This window comes from Oreochromis niloticus, linkage group LG3 (assembly GCF_001858045.2).
Source record: "Oreochromis niloticus isolate F11D_XX linkage group LG3, O_niloticus_UMD_NMBU, whole genome shotgun sequence".
Taxonomy (NCBI): Eukaryota; Metazoa; Chordata; class Actinopteri; order Cichliformes; family Cichlidae; genus Oreochromis; species Oreochromis niloticus.
In genome coordinates this window covers 84143257-84164407 of record NC_031967.2, presented here as the reverse complement: position 1 = coordinate 84164407, position 21151 = coordinate 84143257, and the positions used below count along the sequence as shown (strand labels likewise).

The 21151-nt window shown below is 42.4% G+C and overlaps 1 protein-coding gene across 2 annotated transcripts; it reads left to right on the top strand.

The window, feature by feature from the left end:
* The first annotated feature begins 1073 nt into the window (after positions 1-1073).
* On the top strand, positions 1074-20521 carry LOC109199620 (uncharacterized). 2 transcript variants are annotated; one of them, XM_025905876.1, is made up of 10 exons: positions 1074-1197; positions 12664-12761; positions 14916-14957; positions 15077-15352; positions 15433-15663; positions 15759-15998; positions 16327-16395; positions 16555-16584; positions 16668-16709; positions 20289-20521. In XM_025905876.1, exons 1-10 carry the CDS (start codon positions 1169-1171, stop codon positions 20486-20488), a joined length of 1257 nt encoding a protein of 418 aa, XP_025761661.1. In that variant the 5' UTR covers positions 1074-1168; the 3' UTR covers positions 20489-20521. The 2 variants fall into 2 exon arrangements, with proteins under 2 accessions (XP_025761661.1, XP_025761662.1); XM_025905877.1 differs by having other exon boundaries at positions 1109-1276; positions 12665-12761; positions 15427-15663; positions 20289-20514.
* Positions 20522-21151: the final 630 nt, after the last annotated feature.

Below are 21151 nucleotides of genomic sequence, written 5' to 3'. Positions count from 1 at the left end.
CTTTTATTGTGGCTGATGACACAAAGCAAACGGGAACAAAACTAAATTAAAGCCTAAACTGGAATGACTGACTATTAAACAGGGACATGAACACAACTCTGCACAGGTGTGTGAGACAAACTCTGAAGAACATGAACATGAATATAACCTGAGCATCGTGAAAGTCCTGACGTGACGTGGTAGGAGGAGAACAGACGAGCTGACACTGAACCAAACAGAGGACTTAAATAAAGAGGAAGTGGAAACACCTGCTGACAGATTTGATGATGATGTTGATGATGCATGGGGGTGGAGTCACTGGTGTAGATGGTGTATAGGAGAGGACTCAGCACACGCCCCTGTGGTAAAGTCAATCTTTATTGTCACATGCATGTTACACGAACAATTACTTGCAGTGAAACTGGACCCTACCGACCACACATACACAGCACAAACATTCACATAGTGAAGACAGGGCAGAGAGGTGGAATGGTAGGAAAAACAAAGGAAATTACCCACATCAGGTACAAGAGGAGAAAAAACAGAACTCAAACTGAGCTCCTATGGGAGGCAGTTTATTGCTCTGAACACAGTGAACCTGCTGTTCTTGGAGGCTACATGTGTGTTTGCTGTGCTCACAGGAGGCTGTGGGCGGTGTGCATGGTGGGGGTGTCTGCAGTTCTCTCAAAGTGGAAGTTCCTCTGCTAATGAGATGTCCATGTTATCTGTATTTGTCCCGTTGCCTTTGTAGTTGGTGATGTGTTTCAGGCCCTCCCATACCTTCCTGGAGTCGTTATCAGAGAGGAGATCTGATAACTTGTTTGAAATGTCCAGTTTTGCTGCTCTGACGCCTTTTTTAAGGTCTGCTCTTGCTCTGCTGTGCATGTCCTGGTCCCCAGATTTGTATGTAGAGTTGCCTTTAACATGCCTGAACCTGACTTGTCATCCAGGGTTTACGGTTTGTCGGACTTTTCCGTGGTGACAGTGTCCATGCAGTGTTTGATGTAACCCAGCACTGCGGTTGTGTGAGTCTCTAGGTCGTCCTGTTCAGAGACACTCTGTGAGCACAAAACAGTCCTGCAGCTGAGCCAGAGCTTCCTCAGAAAAGGTGTTAATGGTTCTGATGGTGGGCTTTGTCCTTTTCCTGAGTGTGTGTGTGCTGGGACAATGATGAACTTTAGCTTGGTACATGATAACTACAGGCTGCGGCGCAGTAAAGTAAGCCCCGCCCTCACCAACCACACAGTGTGGCGGAGTTCAGCCAGTGAAACACTTCATGTGTTAAACTTGTTAAAGGGTGTTGGGATTTAGAGATTCTTTTATTGCTGCCATATACTCTGCCTTATGATAAATGCATTAATAACATGTTCTACAGTATTATTTTATCAGTAATATTGTTTACAGGGTTCATATTGCATTGAATATGTTTGTCATCACATTCATTCTATTCACAGGTTGAGTTCATTCTATACACATTGCATAACTGTGCATGTTTAGAGTTGATGTTCTATCCAAGAGGGTTTTAAGCTCCACTGGTGAGAGTGTCCAGGTGATACATGTTGAGGGAAGATGAGAACATAGCAGGTTAATTGCATGCATGCTTACAATACACATAAATCTAGTAGCAGGCCTGAGCGAAGGCCCAAGTGTCTTCTGCTTCTTATTTGAGACCTGCGCCAATTTAGTCTACTTAGTGATTGAGGACGAGGGTCCATTATTAGCCCTTAGAGGCCCTGAAGCTTGAAGTTATTACCTTAAAAGGAAGGTGTTATCAAAGAGAGAAGTTATATGTCTGTTTATAGTTATTAGAGATGTACAAGATGTACCCTTGTCTGTAAACAATGACTGGACATAATGTATTTTTGACCTGTATTGACGTGTATGTGGGGGTGTGATCCTCTATGCTATAAAACCAGAACTCAGTGTATTTTTGTCAGAGCAAATAAGCCATATGCTGACGGTTGTTCTCCGTTGTCAATAAACTCATCGTTTGATTGTACTTTTCTGGGCTTCCGTCGTTTGTTGTCTGGTCTATAGTTGATTGATCTCGCTTCATTTGGTGGAGGATGCAGGGCAACTAAAGATCAGCAGAAAGAATTACAGGTGTTTGTTGTCGAGGCGGAGGTCGGCCAGATCAGGTGATCGAACGGCAGACGTCATGGTGATCGCTTGACTATTGGGCCCGCAAAAAGGTAAGGCACAAACCTCTTAAACTGAAATTGTGCTGTAGTGGATTATAATTCTAGAATATGTAGTCAAGTGGTCATCCGTTGATCTCTGTTTTGAGTTTTGTTTGAAACGAAAACCTTTGTTGCAACGAAAGTGAAACTTAAGAGTTGTGTTGTGTTCACGGTCGCTCGGAAAAAGCAGTACTGAGCTAAAAGTAACTAGAGATGTTGTTTTAAGGAAATAGAGAGGAATAAAGAGATTATAAGTGTTTAAAAGTCACGGAGCTGAAGAACTCCACCCCTGGGAAAGACGTTTCCTGGGTATTAAACTGGGGGAAGGGCCCCACTGAGATTTTGTGGCCTCAGATGTAGCCCTGGTGATCGCAGAGGATCATTGTTAGGGAGACACTTAATTGTGAGAAAAAGAGTAAAATACCGGACGCAAGAGTCCGAGGAAGTTGATATATGATTTAAGAGAAACTCAGGTCAGCCGTAAGCTTGAGGTTTTGCAGTAAAGCCAGCCGAGCAGTAAAGTGAAACTAAGGTCTGTTGTGTTGAAGTAACTCTGAGAATAAATACTGTGAGCTATGAGAGACGATTAAAAAGTATTACCTATGCATTTGTGGACCCGCTGTGGTCAGTGAAAATTTGTGGACCCGCCGTGGTCAGTGAAAATTTGTGGACCCGCCGTGGGCCGAGAAAAGCTGTGTTTTTGTTGATATTCCTGGAGAATTTGCAGACCTGTTGACGTCTCTTAAAGACGAGCAGCGATGTGTATATCCGGGTTGTAGGGACCCACTCATACAGCTGGAAACCGTGACGTAAGAAACTGTCTGCAATGATTTAAGTGCCAGCCGGCTGCAGGCTGTGTGTGAGAGAGGCTGTAAAAGTCTCTTTTTCCGTTCTTTTTTGCTGGGGAAAAGTGCGCAGTTAAAATTTGGGTGCGGTCACTTCCCCTTTTAATTTTAACAAAGAATAGATACATTGATTAAATGAGGGGTGGATAAAGGGCATGCTCATTGTGCCGTTGGTTCATTATAGGTGCTTGGAAATAGACAGTGAGAGGCCCACGGGGATCCCATTAAGGCTGCTGAAGCATTTTCCTGTTTTGTGAGCGTGCCTTTGGTGATTTTGAAATACAGTATCACTGGACAGGGTGATTCTAATATAAGAGTTGTTTTAATCCAACCAGAAACAGAGTAAGAATAAAGCTGTGAGCCTCCTCCTGAGTGGAGAGAATGTGCAGAATTTTTGAGTATCTCTTGTTAAAGAAAAGGGAAAAGAGATTCTGTGTACGGCAGACCGTGAAGTTTCTAGATTAAATCAGAGAGAACTAATGTGGCCGAAGGTTGGATCTGATATGAGGTGAACAGAGGACCGGTCTAAAAAGATTAAAAGGTACGCACAAACCTGTTCAATAAGCAAATTTGTGCAAATTGGCTGAATTCTAAATTATCTGTTCGCTGAGTAGATGATCTTAACTACTAAATTGGCGCAGTAGGGGTAAAACTGAATTCTCGAGAATAAAGTAAAACGTCGAAGTAATGAATGAGTAACTTGGAAGTAATGAGAAGCTTTGAAGCAAGGATAATGAAACTTTGAGAAACAGACAGTACTGAGTTAAAAGGTTATATGGTATTTCATGGTAAAAGAGAAAAAGAGACCAATGCATGTTTAAGAATAGAAGAATATAAGAGTTATTGGTCAGCTTATGGTTTAATAAGTGTCAAACTCCTGTACCTCTTTGAGACTTCAAAGAGGAGCTCCGGCGTGGGCATATGTCAGGTGGTGTTGCCGAGAGTTGTGGGCTCGGTGAATAGCTAATGATCAAGAGGATCATTTTGGGAGACGCTTATTTGTAAGTAAAAGGATTAAGTTCGGACGAGGAAGTCCGACAGAAAACACCTGGTGCTGTCAGGATGTTTAAGTGACACAGAAGTTCAGAAAATCGAGTCAGAAATGGTTTTGTGGCTCTTGGTAAACTGATTTTGAAGGAAAATCAGTGTTTATTGTGCTGAAGTAACAGATCCGGCGCGGTCTGACGGGAAGAATCAGCTGCACAATTCTGAGTGTGCAGTGTTGTTGATATTAACAGATCCGGCGTGGTCTGAGGAAAAGAAATAAATCGGTTAATGGCTGATATATTTATATGAATTTTGGTGGATCTGCTGAGGTCCAGAAAATAATCAATGCTGACTGTGTTTGTTCGAACGTTGATAAATGATCCAGGAAGAATTGCCCTGGGTCTGTGTCTGTGTGTGTGTGTTGTTCAGTGACAACATGCACAGTTTAAAATTGGGCGCTGTTCCTTCCTCTTTTTGGTTTCAAAACACAAAGGCTGTTGGATGAAGAGTTACTGTGTGAGGAACGGCTTCACTTTTGATTAGGGAAATAATATGTTTACTTTTGGGTTTATGAAGATCTCGTAACAATCTGGGGGAGATGCCGGGGTAAAAAGAGTGAGCTCGGACGAAGGGGTCCGAGAAAAGAACACCGTGAGTTGAGCAAGGTGTTTTAACTGACTCAGGATTTCAGAGAATCGAGTCAGCTGTGATCTTGAGTTTTAAGGGTAAGTTGATTTTAAAGGAAAATCAATGTTTACCATGTTGAAGTAATTCTGATGATATTACTAGATGTGTTGTGATACAAGTAAAGAATAAGTTGTGTAAAGGTGAACACACGATTGTGTTGAGATGTATGGATCGGCTGAGGTCCACCTGATAAGTTAATACTGGGTAAACTGAGACAATAAACTGTTTTTAAATCTTCACTGGCTGCAGTGAGATACGTGTGCTGGAGATTACTGGACCCGGCGAGGTCCATATGATGAAGTTCTTGGGGAGATAAATGACAGAAACAGTTTCTGAATTTTGAGGAGAATTCTGAAGCACTGAGGTTGAATTTTCTCTGTGCTTGGTGCGCTGTGTGGACTTATATCAGAGTTATAAGTCCAAAGGTTATGACCTGGAGGTCATTCATGGTGTTTAAAGAAGAACAGGAATTAGAAAAGGATATTTAATGTCATATTTTGTGTAAATTGAGGAAAACTCACCACATGTGTTCACCTTTTTCATTTAAAGGGACACAGACATTAACACACACACACAGTACTTGGGTGTGAGTTACTTCCTCTTTTAATTTTAAACTGCAACACGTGTTCATTGAACTAGAATTTCAGCAGTGGATGAGACAGGATTTAGGTTAGGGCTAGTTAAAGATAAAGATGACCTTTATTAGTCCCACAGCTGGGAAATTTGTTTTGTTAAAGCAAAAGTGCAAAGTTATGCAGCAGAAATTAGAAAACACTGGAATGCAATAAAATAAAGTAGAATAGAATAAAATAGAATACCAATACTATATACAGCTGAGTAAGAAAATACAAAATACAACTTTGTCAAAGAAAGAAGTGCACATATAGCAGTCTTATTGGACGTATGAGGGTTCTGGTAAAGTACTAGTTCTGGTAAAAGTAAAAACTTAGGTTTAAAGTTTTATGCCCTGGAGGCCAAGAGTCGTGTGTAGAGAAGAACATGACTTGGAAACGGACATTTAAGGTCACATTTTGTCTAAGATGGGGAGAATTGTCCCATATGTGTTTATTTCTCTTCTTTTTAAGAGGACAGATGCACTGAGTGTTGTCTACTTGCTCTTTCTGATTCTAAGCAAGCATGTTTGATAAAATACTCTTAGGAAAGCGTATTTTGAGTGCTTCTAAGTGTGTGAATGTTGTGAGTACTTGATTTGAATGATTCTGTGTGATTTGTACAAAATAATAAATAAGTAATAATAACTCATAGGAGAGTGCGTGAATAGAGGAGGCCTGAGAGAGAACTGTGTGCGTCAAACAGGAAGTCTGATTATAGCTGGGGAGAGACGTTGCAGCATGAAAACAGAGGAATTAGAGACTGAATCTCTTAAGAAAAAGTAATAAAATATATCAATTACATGTTTTAGAAAAAGAAAGACTGAGAAAATAAATACATGAACTAACAATTACATTAATGAATAGAAAACACACGTACACAAATTGTTACAGGTGAAATGTTGGGAATAATCAGAAGTGAGATAGCATAATATACTGATGAAATGAAGAAAGCAGCTTACACTCCTTTGATTTCCAGAGTCAGTGTGTCCCCTCCCCTCATAGCACCCGTGCCCAGTTGGCCCCCCCGTATCAGGCGAAGCATGGAAGGCTGGACAGCCCATGACGGGTAAGATCCCACCTCGAAACCCTGGGACAACCTAAGGCAAGGCGCAGTCACGATTGCTTGAACCTAGGTCCCTAAGTGAGCTGGACTCACTGGTGGAGACGGGACTTCAAGGGTAAAGCCGCTGGGGCAGAGGGGGAAACGTCATTAACAATGACGAGTGATGAGCCAAAGAGGGGAGACACTCACTGTCTTACAGGGTGAATTGTTCCCTGAACCTGAAAATCAAGCTTTAACTTCTGGCTGAGGACAAGGAATGTTGTTATTTAAAGGGGGAGATCAAATTTGGGAAAGAGAAAAACTGACTGTTTAAGTGGAACCTTGTGAGGGAGTCTGAAAAACCACGAAAAGAAACATATACACAATCACACACACAAATAGAAAATGCGTTAACCTTAGAATACAAAAGAGCTCATGAAGATCAGATAGCAGGTTTAGCATAGGAGTCTGTTTATCATGTTGTCCAACTCGCTTAGTGTGTAGTAAGTTTTCAGAAGAGAAAATTTAGAATTTAGTGTTGATGGTGTGCAAGTTGTGTGGTGTTTAACGAGATTTTCTGTGTATTGAGCAGGTGAGGTGATGTTAGTTGACCTGAGAGTGTCAGGACCCTGAAGAACTTGTGGCAAAATGTTCTGTGTTTAAGATTGTTGAGGTTGTTGTTGTAGTGATGGGTTACTTCTATCGGTTAGATTTGTGTTGTTTTCTTATTTTAATAGAGGGAGTTTTATCAAACATGCACATGTCTAAGGGGGTCCATCATTTTTGTAACAGTGCACTTAGAAAAACCTGTCAGGTGATTTTGTTTTGTGTTTTGATGAGCTAATAATCAGCTCTCTTCTTCTCATTTTTGTTCTAAGCAGGCCTGCAAAAGAGTGGATAACAGCGCTGAAAATTCTCGGTGACCTTCTCCAGATTACAATAGGCAGAGGAGAAGGCTAAGTCTCTGTCTAAAAGGATTGCCGCGAGCCAATCCAGTCTAAAAGCAGAAAGCACTATTTTCTTAAAAACAAAGTAAAACAAATAAATGAGTTGATGTTGCTGAGAGTGAAGACTGAATATTTGCGAGATAGTCTCCACTGTCAGCAATACCTGATGTTAATGCATGTGAGTGAATGTGTGTAAATGGATGGTGACTGGACGGACAAGGCAGACCATAGGTTGGACCGACTGGACACTGAGATAAAGACTGGACTAAGGTTAGACACATGACTGATAACTTTTCTGTTTTAAGTTTTCTTTCTTATAACACAGGTTGGATCATAAGTGGGGAAAAACTGAGTATGAAATGTGAAGTTCTGGTTAACACACAGGATTTTGTTTCTAGGAAGTTCCAAGGATGCAGGCTGGGGATGGAGCCAAGAAAAGATTTGACATAATGATTAATTTGATTTCATTCCTTAAACACAGGTTTGAAGGGCCGGAGCATGAATATCTAATATGATATGACTAACCTTTTTCTTTTAATCTCCTAAGCTCGAGTGAAGGATTTTGAGTTTGTAACACATAAGATGTGTCACAAAAGGGGGAGTTACAGGATTTAAGGTTTAATTTGAAATGGGTTTTAGGATCGTTTTATGACGTTTGGGGTTTTTGATAATTTAGATATAGAAATTGTTTTGTGGTTCTTTTTGATCTGTTTCTATGCTCAGATGGTGATGGTTTATATCTTACCCTGGGCGTGTTTAATAAAACTAAAAGTGTTGCTCACACACATGAAGGGCATGGAGATTAAGTAAAGTTAATATAAAGGACAGAGCCCAGAACATGACATGGTGAAACAACTTTGAATGATTAAAGGAACCTTAGATGAATATAGTAGATTAGTGAGGTGTAGCAGAGAGAGGCTGTTTGTTTTCTATCCTTTACAGGAGAAGAGTTCAGGACCACAGCGACCACAGGGGTGGCAAGAATCCTGGAAGCCTGAGATCGAACGGAACCAACCAGAGAAAGGAGAAAAACAGAGCACAAAGACACCTAGTTGTTTATATTACAAAGAAGATCAAAAGCTTGTTAGACACAGGTTATAATGGAAGCATAAAAGGGATGAGAGGAACTTTACATAACATAGAAATCCTGCAACAATTCGTAAATTGCCCAAACACAGTGTTCAGACTGGATATGCGCTACCCGTTAAAGGGGGCGAAGAAATCAGGCCTAAGTTTGAAAAATGAAACGGGTTAACTCGATAGAGGATGTTTCCAAAGGTCGAGAAAATAATGTAGGACCTTTTACCAGGAGAAAGCTAATTGTATCTTTTACACTTTACAGTGTGCACTGAGGGAAGTCAGGAATAGTTTAAATTAGGATTGAAAAAAAAAATTAAACTAGGTGAAAAGGGGGTGTAGCAAGTAGATTTAGGGCAGCTCACAGCCTGGCGTAAACGCAAGGTGCCGTCACACAGCTTAAGTTATTTGTTTGATTTATTTTAAACATTGAAAACATACAACCCGTTGAGGAGACAGATAGGGTTGGGGAATTGAAAGGTTTTGTTTGTTTAGCATAATTTCTTTTGTTATATTTTAGCTTTAACAGGGAACACGCCTCTCTGGAGCTTCTCTCCTGATGCTACCCCGCCAAACACCCTTATCCATAGAGACTATGTCAGCTCCCAAACAGACAGCAACAAACCAAATCTAGCAATAAACAACTTAAACATCAATAGTAACAAAGCAAGAACAATACAGAATCCACATCTGAACCGAAGAATAAAACAGTGAAATGTGGATTATTAAATATTAGGTCTCTCTCTTCAAAGCCTCTGTTGGCTCACGCCGAGCGGTCGCAGCAGATGGCTGCCCGTACCTGAGCCTGGTTCTGTGGAGGTTTCTTCCTGTTAAAAGGGAGTTTTTCCTTCCCACTGTTGCCAAAGTGCTTGCTCATAGGGGGTCACAAGATTGTTGGGTTTTTCTCTGTATCTATGAAGCGCCTGGAGGCAATTTTTGTTGTGATTTGGCGCTATATAAATAAAATTCAATTGAATTGTATTGAAGTAAACTTAAGGTGATAAATTAGGAATTAGTTCATTTCTCAAGTGAAAATGAAAAAGGGGGACTGGTGTTAGGAATAAAAGAAATATTTTTAATGTGTATCTGCTCATTATCCTGTTTTATGTACTTTAATAATGAAGGCTTGTAGAGCAAGGCCACCTTTGACTTACAAACAAGAGCTCAGCCAGACTGAAAAACAGGAAGTTTTAGTGCACAAGGCATATTAATAGATATAGACACAAAAAAGAGGAACTCCCCATATAAACAACGTTCAAGCCTGTGTGACGTGTAAAGTACCGAAATAACACCATATAAGTCACAGCTGATGATTCTAATGTTAGAGAGCTCTTGCAACTGGCGTTTGAGCTGTGCAGAGGTCTCTCACCCCCGGAAGACGATTGAATAAAGAAAGACAGGTACTTATGTATGTCAGCATAAGGTGGAGTCCAACAGAAGCAAGGCACCCTACATGCATACAGCATGCACCAGGGGTTGCCAAAATAATATAGAAAACAGCACATGTAGTGAGAGAACACCCACTAAAAGTTCTGACTACACATAGTGTGGTGGCATATGTGAACTCGCAGGCGTTCACCATGACCTCATTAGCACAACAGAGACTGAGTAAAGTTTTAGATGCTCCAAATCTGACATTTACACATGAAGGAATCAATATGGCAGATTTAATGGGATCAGGAGAACCTCATGATTGTACTAAGAAAGCAGAAGTTGAAGGGAAAGTCAGGGAAGATTTAAAAGCAGAACCTATCCCTGGAGCTGAGGATTGGTTCATAGATGGCTGCTGTCATCGTGATGAAGAAGGATCGAAAGCAGGCTATGCTATAGTCTCCAAACAAGGAACTGAATTTGAGCCCACGAGGAGCTCCAGCAGTGGAAGGAGCCACGCTGGACTGGTCCTTATGAGGTCGTTGCCAGAACAACTATAGCAGGTCAACTAAAAGGGAAAGGCGATGCCTGGTATCATTGGTCGCAGTGTGCGTCAGCACATGAGAGCTTGCTAGAGGAAAACTCGTCTTTAACTAACACAGGTGTCAACGATAACGAGCAGAGGCAAAATAAATCCTCTCACCTGTGCAACGGGCCAACCAGTAGTCTACCTGGGAGGCCGAAGAGAGAAGAGGAGCAGCGCAGAAGGTCGCCACGTCAGCAGAAAAGGAGCGGTGACAAGTTGAGGACTCCACAAAAGCAGGGGAGTTTCATTCCAGGATATAAAGTTTATATAACATGATGCAAACACACGAGTCAGAGACACGTAATGAGAAAACTGATTAGAATGTTCCTTACAACTACATGTTTATTGTATGCAATGATATTAATTATGGCTGTGTTGTTTATTGTCTATATTTTGCAGGGCACTCTGGACCAGTTGTCTGAACACGGAGGCCAGTCCAGCCCAGCACTTCCTGAGACTGTAGTTGCTAAAACAGGATCGGTAAAAAAAAAAAAAAAAAAGACAAAAGCGCGAGGTGTCAGGTAAAGGTGATGAGTGTCTCAGCATGAATAATGGCATAGAGTTGAATTATGGTAAAGGGTCTACCCGCTCATTCACATTTGATTTGTGTGACGTTATTAAGTGTACAGGAGCTAGTAGTAGCTGGAGAGCGTATGATGTATGGGTCTGCAATCACCCCATGATATGCTTAGGGCAAATTTAGTTGATGCAAAGTCTAAGCCGCTCGCAGAAAGCTTAATCACCATTCTGACTGATCAGATGGTAACTTCGAGAACAGTAGCTCAAAAGGAACAGGAACCAAAAGAGAGATTACTTCTGACGACAGATTACTCTAGACTGAAGCCTAAGGATTTGATAAAGCGTGCCACCGGTTTCAAGGACAGTAACCTCTGGCTTGATTGGGTGGCTCAAAATGCTAGAGAACAACATGTATCTGACTGTGTTGCCTGTGCTTCAGTTAGGCAGGTAAAGGCTATTCCACAACACAACACACGTACCTTAGCCGCCAGAGGTAAGAGACATATTTTGGCCGAAAGAGGGACCCAGGGTACACATGCATATGACCCTAGGTTAAACTCTCCGACCTAGACTCTATTGGAGTGCCCAGGAGAGTTCCAGATGAGTACAAGCTGGTAAATCTGATAGTGGTAGAATTTGAAAGTAACTATGTTCATTGGAATCTGCTGAGACTCTCTAACCAAACCAGGGACGCCATGATGGGGTTCGCAGAACAATTGGGTCCGAGTTCACTGACGGGAGAGCAAAATCGAATTGTCTAAAACCATGCATGAGCACTCAGGTATCGAAAATCTGCTGGCGTCCTGGATGACATCTGTGTTTGGACAATGGAAAGGTGTGGCTATGTCAGTGATGTTTTCTTTGACTGTACTTTTGGGAATACTGGTCATCGCTAGTTGTTGTATCATTCCTTGTGTCAGAGGATTGTTGGTAAAAGTAATGGCGAGGGTTCCTAACCCTGGCTGGGTTGAGGGCATCTACCAGATGAACTTAGAACACATAGAGTGGGCCAGGGAGTGATACAACATGAGGTATGGTGACATTCCTTGATGGAATGTCAAAAGAGGGAATGTTGGGATTTAGAGATTCTTTTATTGCTGCCATATACTCTGCCTTATGATAAATGCATTAATAACATGTTCTACAGTATTATTTTATCAGTAATATTGTTTACAGGGTTCATATTGCATTGAATATGTTTGTCATCACATTCATTCTATTCACAGGTTGAGTTCATTCTATACACAATGCATAACTGTGCATGTTTAGAGTTGATGTTCTATCCAAGAGGGTTTTAAGCTTCACTGGTGAGAGTGTCCAGGTGATACATGTTGAGGGAAGATGAGAACATAGCAGGTTAATTGCATGCATGCTTACAATACACATAAATCTAGTAGCAGGCCTGAGCGAAGGCCCAAGTGTCTTCTGCTTCTTATTTGAGACCTGCGCCAATTTAGTCTACTTAGTGATTGAGGACGAGGGTCCATTATTAGCCCTTAGAGGCCCTGAAGCTTGAAGTTATTACCTTAAAAGGAAGGTGTTATCAAAGAGAGAAGTTATATGTCTGTTTATAGTTATTAGAGATGTACAAGATGTACCCTTGTCTGTAAACAATGACTGGACATAATGTATTTTTGACCTGTATTGACGTGTATGTGGGGGTGTGATCCTCTATGCTATAAAACCAGAACTCAGTGTATTTTTGTCAGAGCAAATAAGCCATATGCTGACGGTTGTTCTCCGTTGTCAATAAACTCATCGTTTGATTGCACTTTTCTGGGCTTCCGTCGTTTGTTGTCTGGTCTACAGTTGATTGATCTCGCTTCAAGGGGAAGTGATGAAGCTGAAGGCGTCTCGCTGCTGCTCAGACTGATGTTCAGTCGTCATCCAGACACGATGAAGACTCCGTGTGTCTCTCTGCTCCTCGGTGAGTCAAACTCAGAGCTGCTGCTCATTTATTCATCAGCATTAAACTGAATGGAACCTCTGCTACACACAGCCGGGAATGTGGGAAACTGTGATGCAGGACAGACACAGACACTAAATCCACACTGTGAAATCTAATTAGCTCCCAGAACTAAAAAAAACTAATAAACTTGTTGCCTCAAAAAAACAGAGTAAAGCTTAAGATGATTATATTAGGACAACTTATTCATTAAGTGTACAGTTCTAAGAATAACTTGATGACTGTGTAACACTGATTGTTCACCCACTGACAAACATGTCAAGTTCTGCTACATTAAAGAACAACTTGCAGTAACTTATATTAATATAACACTGAATGCAAATGTGATTCAAAGAGAATAATTAACAACACTTCTTGTAATGGTGTTTAAATCAGCCCAACTTTTATTTTGAAATGTAAAACAACAGCCAACATCCTGGACACTGTTCTGCTGAACAACAACAGTTATACTGTCATCATTGTTATAATCTTACAATGAAACAACGTCTCAGATTTAATTATTCTTATTATTAGTTTATTATTATTAGTTTATTAAGTTAGTTTGTAGTTACATTACTTCTATAATCAAAATAAAATGTATTTATTGTTCAGTCTCCAGATCAAACAACACATTTGTTTTACATTCAAACACAGGAGCTGGTGTGTTGTAATATTTTAAGGATGCTTGTTTCCAGTCCAGGCATCACTGCCTTAATGACTGTCATGGATCGAGATGATCCAAATGTAGGTACAGCAGAAAGTCTTTAACTTCCCTTCAGTACAGTGGCAGTGGATGTGGGCTGGAGATGCAATGACCTTTGACCTGCAGGTCACTGACCAACCATCTGTGATGGAGGACTCATCTCTGCTGGTGTCCTGCAAGCAAACAATCATGTTTTGAAACAAAAACTTATTTGTTTTTTTAAAAACTTTTTATTTGCTATTGAACAGACCCCAATATAGACAATCTCAGGCTCCACCCCCACCAGAGAGGTGACATTCACTGATAGCTCTGACCACCAGCCGACACACGATAATGTCATGAAAGCATAATTTTAAAAATTGAATAATTTGGCCACAAAACAAATTTCATTGTTCAAAAACTTGCAGACTTCACTATATACAGTGCAGACAGTGTGGACCCTCTAAACTAAGTCTGTGATCTTTGAATAAATGCAGACCAAACTGTTGTTGATCAGTCACATCTCAGGTCTAATAACTAACTAGTAACTACATGTGATTTCCTGCTGACTTCCACTCGACTGGAAACCAGTGAGAAAACAACCAAATATGTCCAAAGAAAAAACTTGAATGCTGATCATAAACCCTGGAGAACTGCTGCTCAAGACCACTTCAACCTCCCTCCGTGATACTTTGACCTTGGCCTCTAGTCTCCTTCTCCATGGAGGCCACTGCTGCTTGTAGCCTCTCACTGATCTCTCCTGCCGTGGTGGAGTTTAAAGTTTAAAGAGGTCGTGTCAGAGAAAATATCTTGAAGCTAAAGTCCAGAGGATCAAACATAAACACACAGATACAGATATGTAGATGCAACATAGAAGTAAACACATATGTAAGACTGTTCATATGCATAATGCTCCATTTTAACATAATACAATGTGATGCATGTTCAAAGGGAGATAAATAAGAGAAAGAACTTGAATTTCCTCTTTTCTGTTTCACACACTGACTGTGTCTCAGTGATACTGGTAACACATCTCAACCACAGTTTCCACTCTCCTGTGCTTTTGCACGTTTCTGCTCTGTGAGTAAACTGAGCTCCAGCTTGTGCTGCCAGGATTTTAACCCTGGCTGACTCAGAGCCTCACACACATGTGGAGGAGCTCACTGATGAGCTGGGAACCATATTTAGCTGTGATTATGTCGACTGTGGAGAAAACTGCTTTAGTGTGTGGAGCCAAACATGGTGACGATGCTCAGAGTCAAAGCTGAGAAACTCGTCTCAGTGGTGGAAGGTCACCTCTTACAAGCTTCAGGTCCACGTTAGTCACATCAGCTGACTGCAGGTTGGAAAATCTGATTTGGTTGTTGGTTTGGATCTGACAGGGTCTGGGTCCAGACTGTGGTCTGCCTGTTTGTGACCTCTGACCTTTACTGATCTCTGACCTCCTGTTGCAGGTGTGTGTGTGCTGCTGCTGTCTGCACCGACTGTTTCTGCAGGTGAGTAGATGAAGTGAAAACAATCAGTGAGACTCCAACAAGAACACAAATACACTTACTCTGTGTGTGTGTGTGTGTGTGTGTGTGTGTGTGTGTGTGTGTTTGTGTGTGTCCTCCATTGTCTCTGTCTGTCAGTCCAAACCTTCAGCAGTTCTTCAGAGGATCTTTAGTGGATCTGAGTTGTGTTGATGATGGACAGACAGCTGATGGATGGACAGTGAAGAGGACCAGAGGAGGACTCACTGAGGACTGTGGAGCAGCTCCAGGCTTTGGGAGGCTTCTTGGTTCCTACTGTGTTGTGGATCTTTCTGCTCCCAATGAAACCTTCTGGTGTGAGGACTCCTCTGGACAGCAGAGTGACAGAGTCTCCTTCAGTGTCCAATCAGACACTACAGGTGAGATGTTCCAGCTGTGTCTCTGTCTCTGTGTGACTCTGCTCTCATTAACTCTGTTTGTCTCTGATGGTCTGATGAAGGTGTCATCCTGGAGATCCCTGCACTTCCTGTGAGGACAGGAAGTGATGTCATTCTGCGCTGCAGACAGAGGAATGGTGCCACAGTCGCAGCTTATTTCTTTATCAAAGGAAGTCCTGTTGGTCCTAAACCAGAGCACATCATCACTAACATCACGCAGGCTGATGAAGGTCTCTACTCATGTTCTACTGATCAGGGTGGAAAGTCTCCTCAGATCTCTCTGAGGGTCAGAGGTCAGAACACTGACATCACTTCCTGTTTAAAAGCTGATGTAACATTGTGACCTGATAATAAACTGACTGAACCATCTTCATCATCTCTCCTCCAGATCCTCCTACAATCAGCCATCCTCCTCCTCCTCACTGTCCTCCTCCTCCAAGCACCTCCACAAACTTTGCTCCTCCTGTAAAATCTCCTTTTACTCGTCCTCCCTGTTCTCCTCCTCCTCTCCCAGAATCCACCTGTCCTCCTCCCTCTCTCCTGGTCCCAGTTGTAGCAGGTCTGGTCTCTGGGGTTCTCCTGGTTCTGGTTTTGGGTGGAGTTCGGTTCCTCTGCAGTAAACTAAAAGGTGATAAACCTGCACAGAAGTAAAAGTCTTGTTCTTTTAACCCTTAAAGCTGACGAGAGCAGCCGCGCTCCCATCAACTCCTTTAAAACCTGCTGCAGGATGAGTTGGAACAATAATGTTTGTGCGTTTGAAAACAGAGGAGTTGTGTTTACACATCACACATTCAGCTGGTCCCAGGTTTCCTTCCACTCATGTGTCTGCAGGAACAACAAGTTCACAGCACTTCCTGCTGTCTAACAAACACCATCACGCTGTCAGCACGAACCATCACATGAGTTTGATGTGCACCATTACTCCTCCTGTGCTGATGTTTCTCTGTGTGATGTAGGAGGTCGGGGAGCAGACCTGTGGAGCTGTGGAGGTGACGGCTGTCTGAGACGGAGCGTCTGCCTCTGCTGTGAGTCTCCTTCATGTTTCTCCACATGTATTATCTGTGTTTCCACCACTGGAGGGCGCTGTGGGTTATTGATGTGTGGGAACAGTAACCAATCACTGCAGTCTGAATGCTTCTCTTTGGTCATGTGACCATTTGATCTCTGATCAGTGTGTTCTTCAGTTTCAGGCCTGTTTCTGCTGACTGCTGCAGGTGAGCTGATGTTCCTACACCTGTCTGTCCTCATCATGACCTCTGACCTTTGCTGACCTTTAGTGACCTCTGTCCTGTTGCAGGTGTGTGTGTGCTGCTGCTGTCTGCTCTGGCTGTTCCTGCAGGTGAGTAGAGGATGAAGAACAAACACTAATAAATGAAGGAGGAGGGAGAAAAGTCCTCTGGAGGAAGAGCCACAGACAGAGTCCTCCTTCATTACTGCTGCACTTACAAATATTGTTACCACACTCTGCTCCTTAATCAGGAGGCTTTCTTTTTCTTTCTACCGTCTTGTCAGCTGTCAGCACTGCACAGTGTTTACCACCTGGAATGCACAGAGCTGATTGGCCGAGTAGTATCCCGTGGGATGCTGAGCCACTACCGTAAAGACCAGAAAGGCTGTACCAGTTGAAACAGAAGTGTCCTCTCAGGTTTTGAATGTGTTTTGGTTGCAGGTCCAAGCCTGTGTGGGACAGCCTCTGGGTCTGGACCCAGAGCACAGTCCACCTGTTAGTGTCTTAAAGCCTGTTTGAGTTCACGCAGTGTAATATTCCCACAGAGATTTTCTAGTCTCACTGACCACTCAAAGTGTTTGGACTACAGGTCCCACTCATATCTGCTTCACACCCACAGCTAATTTAAAATCAACCAACCTGTGGTCATGTCTTCGGACTGTGGGAGGAAACTGGAGAACCCACAGAGAGAACATACTAGAGATGGCACGATACCGATATCATAAATTTGGATATCTGCTGATACCGATATGAATCCGATATAGTGTAATTTTTAATTAATAAAACTGTTTTTTAAATATCTTGCTGCATTGTGTAGAAGTTCATAGTCAAATTAAAAAAACAAACAAACACTAAAGCTATGCTGCTACATCTGTATTCAATAAATATACAGCACCCAAAATGTTTCATAGTCAAAGGAGTTTGCAAAGAAAAGCGTCTGGACTTCTTTGAGTTGCTTGAAGACGTTTCACCTCTCATCCGAGAAGCTTCTTCAGTTCTAAGGTCAAATGGTGGAGAGTCCCAGATTTAAACCCAGTGGGAGTATCCCCCCAAGGAGGGACAAAGGACCCCCTGGTGATCCTCTAATCACATGCGCCAAGGTGTGAAAGTGGGTGTGGGACCTAATCAGCCAGGGTTTCGGGTGAGCTCATTGTGAAACCTGGCCCCACCCTATCATGTGATTTCCTGAGGTCAGATGGCCCAGGATGTGAGTGGGCGTTAAGGCGTCTGGGGAGGGAACTCAAAACTGGATTATAGATGGCAGACAGTTGGTGTCGTAAACCACCGCCTCTGTTCAAAGATGGTCGCTCACAGTGGACATAGATGGCCTCTGTCACTCCTCTTTCAAACCATCTGTCCTCTCTGTCCAATATGTGAACATTGGCATCCTCGAAAGAGTGACCTTTATCCTTAAGATGCAGGTGGACTGCTGAGTCTTGTCCTGTGGAGGTGGCTCTTCTATGTTGTGCCATGCGCTTGTGAAGTGGCTGTTTGGTCTCTCCAATGTAGAGGTCCGGGCATTCCTCGCTGCACTGTACAGCATACACCACGTTGTTCAGTCTGTGTTTTGGAGTTTTGTCTTTCGGGTGAACCAGTTTGTGTCTGAGTGTGTTGCTGGGATGTCATGCTTGGAGAAAACTCTCCTGAGTTTCTCTGATACACCGGCTACATAGGGGATGACAACGTTGTTGCGTCTGTCTTTCTTATCCTCCCTCGCTGGTGTCTGATCTTCTTTTCTGTGCCTTTTTGCTGACTTTATGAACGCCCAGTTAGGATAACCACATGTTTTCAATGCTTCCTTTACATGTGTGTGTTCCTTCTTTTTCCCTTCAGGCTTAGAGGGAACAAGTTCTGCCCGGTGGTGTAGGGTCCTAATTACTCCAAGTTTGTGTTCCAGAGGGTGATGGGAGTCAAAGAGGAGGTACTGGTCCGTGTGTGTGGGCTTCCGGTAAACTTCAATGTTGAGGTTGCCATTCTCTTCAATGTGCACAGCGCAGTCCAGGAAAGGCAAACAGTTGTCCTTTGTGTCTTCCCTGGTGAACTTGATGTTTTTATCCACGGCGTTAATGTGCGCAGTGAAGGATTCCACTTCTTGTGTCTTGATTTTGACCCAGGTGTCGTCCACATATCTGTACCAGTGGCTGGGTACTCTCCCTTTAAAAGAGCCAAGAGCCTTTCTTTCCACTTCCTCCATGTAAAGGTTGGCTACAATAGGTGACACAGGGGAGCCCATGGCACAGCCATGTTTTTGTCTGTAGAAGCCTTCGTTGTATTTGAAGTATGTTGTGGTAAGGCAGAGGTCTAACAGTGTGCAAATCTGATCGGGTGTGAAGTTGGTCCTGTCTTCCAAGAAGCTGTCTTCTTGTAGTCGTTTTCTGACAGTCTCCACTGCTTCCGTGGTGGGTATGCAAGTGAAGAGAGAGACTACATCAAAGGACACCATGGTTTCATCTGGATCCAGGGTAAGTTTCTGGACCTTGTCGGTGAAGTCGGTGGAGTTCTTGATGTGGTGTGGGGTGTTCCCCACGAGGGGTGCCAGGATGGTAGCAAGGTGTTTCGCAATGTTATAAGTGGCTGAGTTTATGCTACTGACTATGGGTAGAAAAAGATCCTGGTCTACAAAGTAATATTAAATAAATTCTAACAACAGCTCATCAAGCTTGAACATGTTTAGCCGCTGGTTTCCTCTTTGTGGTGCAAAGTGGGCGATAAACAAACAAGAGACGGACTCGCGACAGAAAAGCCGATCAGCTGATCATTGATCAGTTTCATGGTTGAAGCAGGAGAGAGAGAGAGAGGCAGTCGCTCTATATATCAGTTGTTAAGCTTAAGGTGGGAATTCTTTACAAACATTCAGAGATGAACTTAAACACTTGCTTTACTTCTCTCTGGGATAACTTCCTCGCAGATGAAATGCCGGTTTGGTTGCGAGGCTACAAATGCTCAACCAGACCGCCAACAGGTCTCACACGCCACAGCCGCTCTATCACGTGATTCACACTGCTCCGACGTGCTAGGGTTACGAGCTGAGTTACGCCATGTCGTGAGTTTTCTGAGGTGCTTTTGTGATATTTCATGGATCAGATTACATTTTTTATTTCTCTCCGATATCCGATCCAGTAATTTAGGTCAGTATTGGACCGATACTGATACGTAATATCGGATCGGTCCATCTCTAGAACATACCGGACAGAAATCACCCAGCTGGGGCTAAAATCAACCTCCTTGCTGTGAGGGGACAGTGCTGACCACTGCACCACTGTGCTCTCTTCAGCTGATCAATACACACTGATATCTGCACCAGTCACAGTAGTATCTACTGCACTCAGGTTCCTCTCCTGCTGAGACCTGATCCATGATGGGAGTTTCTTTTTTCTCTGATCTAAAACTCTGATGGTCCACAGTAACAGTGGAACCCCCACATCCACAAGTTTGGATCATCTGACTTGGAAACTTAGGGTCAAAGGTCAGAGCTGCACGTAGATAACAGGTTATTACTGTGTAAGCATGAAATAATTCATGTGTGATTACAGTGTCTGTTAAACACAAACTACTCTGCAGCAACAATGACGTACAATTCAAAGTGTGTGACAAATTGTGTCCAGCTGTGTGTGCACTGAAACAAAAGCATGTTTAGAAGCAGAAGATTTTATACTCCTGACTCCTCCTCTCTGCTTCCTCGTCCTTCAGCTCCTCCTCCCTCTGAGCTCAGACTCTTCTGCCATCTAGTGGTCTTCTGTCCGTACTGCATCTCCACCGGTCTGCTGCTGTCCATCTGCTGGAGCAGGAAGAACAAACCAGCCGTCTCCATGGAGATGACCCAGCGTGATGGAGGAGGTCAGGGATTGGACAGAGAGTATGATGATGTCACCACTGAGCATGCCTTCTGAGCTGCGGAGCCTGTTAATGTTTAAGCTGCAGATGATGACATGCAAACTGATTTATTTTCTAACCATGATGGAGGTTAGATGCATAGCAATAATTAAAAGTATCAATGAGTTTTATGCATCTTTGTTTTTTTGTGCAATGACAGAAAAACAAAAAAAACTCCCTCTCAGCTTGTTCGTGGCCAAAAATTGCCACCCCCTGTTTATGTTTACAAAATACTATAAAATTAATATATATTAAAACATTTTTCTACTTTCATTGACTTGATTTTTTAAATTAGCACTGCTTCTAGTCATGAAACCAAATATAATTCAAATTCAGATTATGTATTATTACTACGCTTTTGGGGGGAAATAGCAATAAAGTTCACATTTTTTAGCATATGAATGATGACACCTATTTTTTTTTTATCATCATTGCAGGTCAGTAACCGTAACAGTAACAATGATTTACTTTTACTTAATGAATGGCCAAAAAGAAAATCACACATGGTGTGTTAGTGGCCAGAAAGGCAATTTTATGACCAAATAACCACTGAAATGACCAATAAAATGATCAAAATTTATATTCCAGTGTGTGTGCTTGTCAAGAGATGTACTCTAAGACACTTCTTCAGCTGAGAATCAGAGAGGAGAAACACAAATTTTTTTTGCATGCAAGGGCAG

Bases quoted from the DNA above. Each gene is read 5' to 3' on its own strand.
- LOC109199620 (XM_025905876.1), top strand. From the start codon at position 1,169: ATGATAACTACAGGCTGCGGCGCAGTAAA. The intron at 12,762-14,915 runs GTGAGTCAAACT...CTCCTGTTGCAG, and splicing joins GTGTGTCTCTCTGCTCCTCG to GTGTGTGTGTGCTGCTGCTG. The intron at 16,396-16,554 runs GTGAGTCTCCTT...TGTGTTCTTCAG, and splicing joins ACGGAGCGTCTGCCTCTGCT to TTTCAGGCCTGTTTCTGCTG.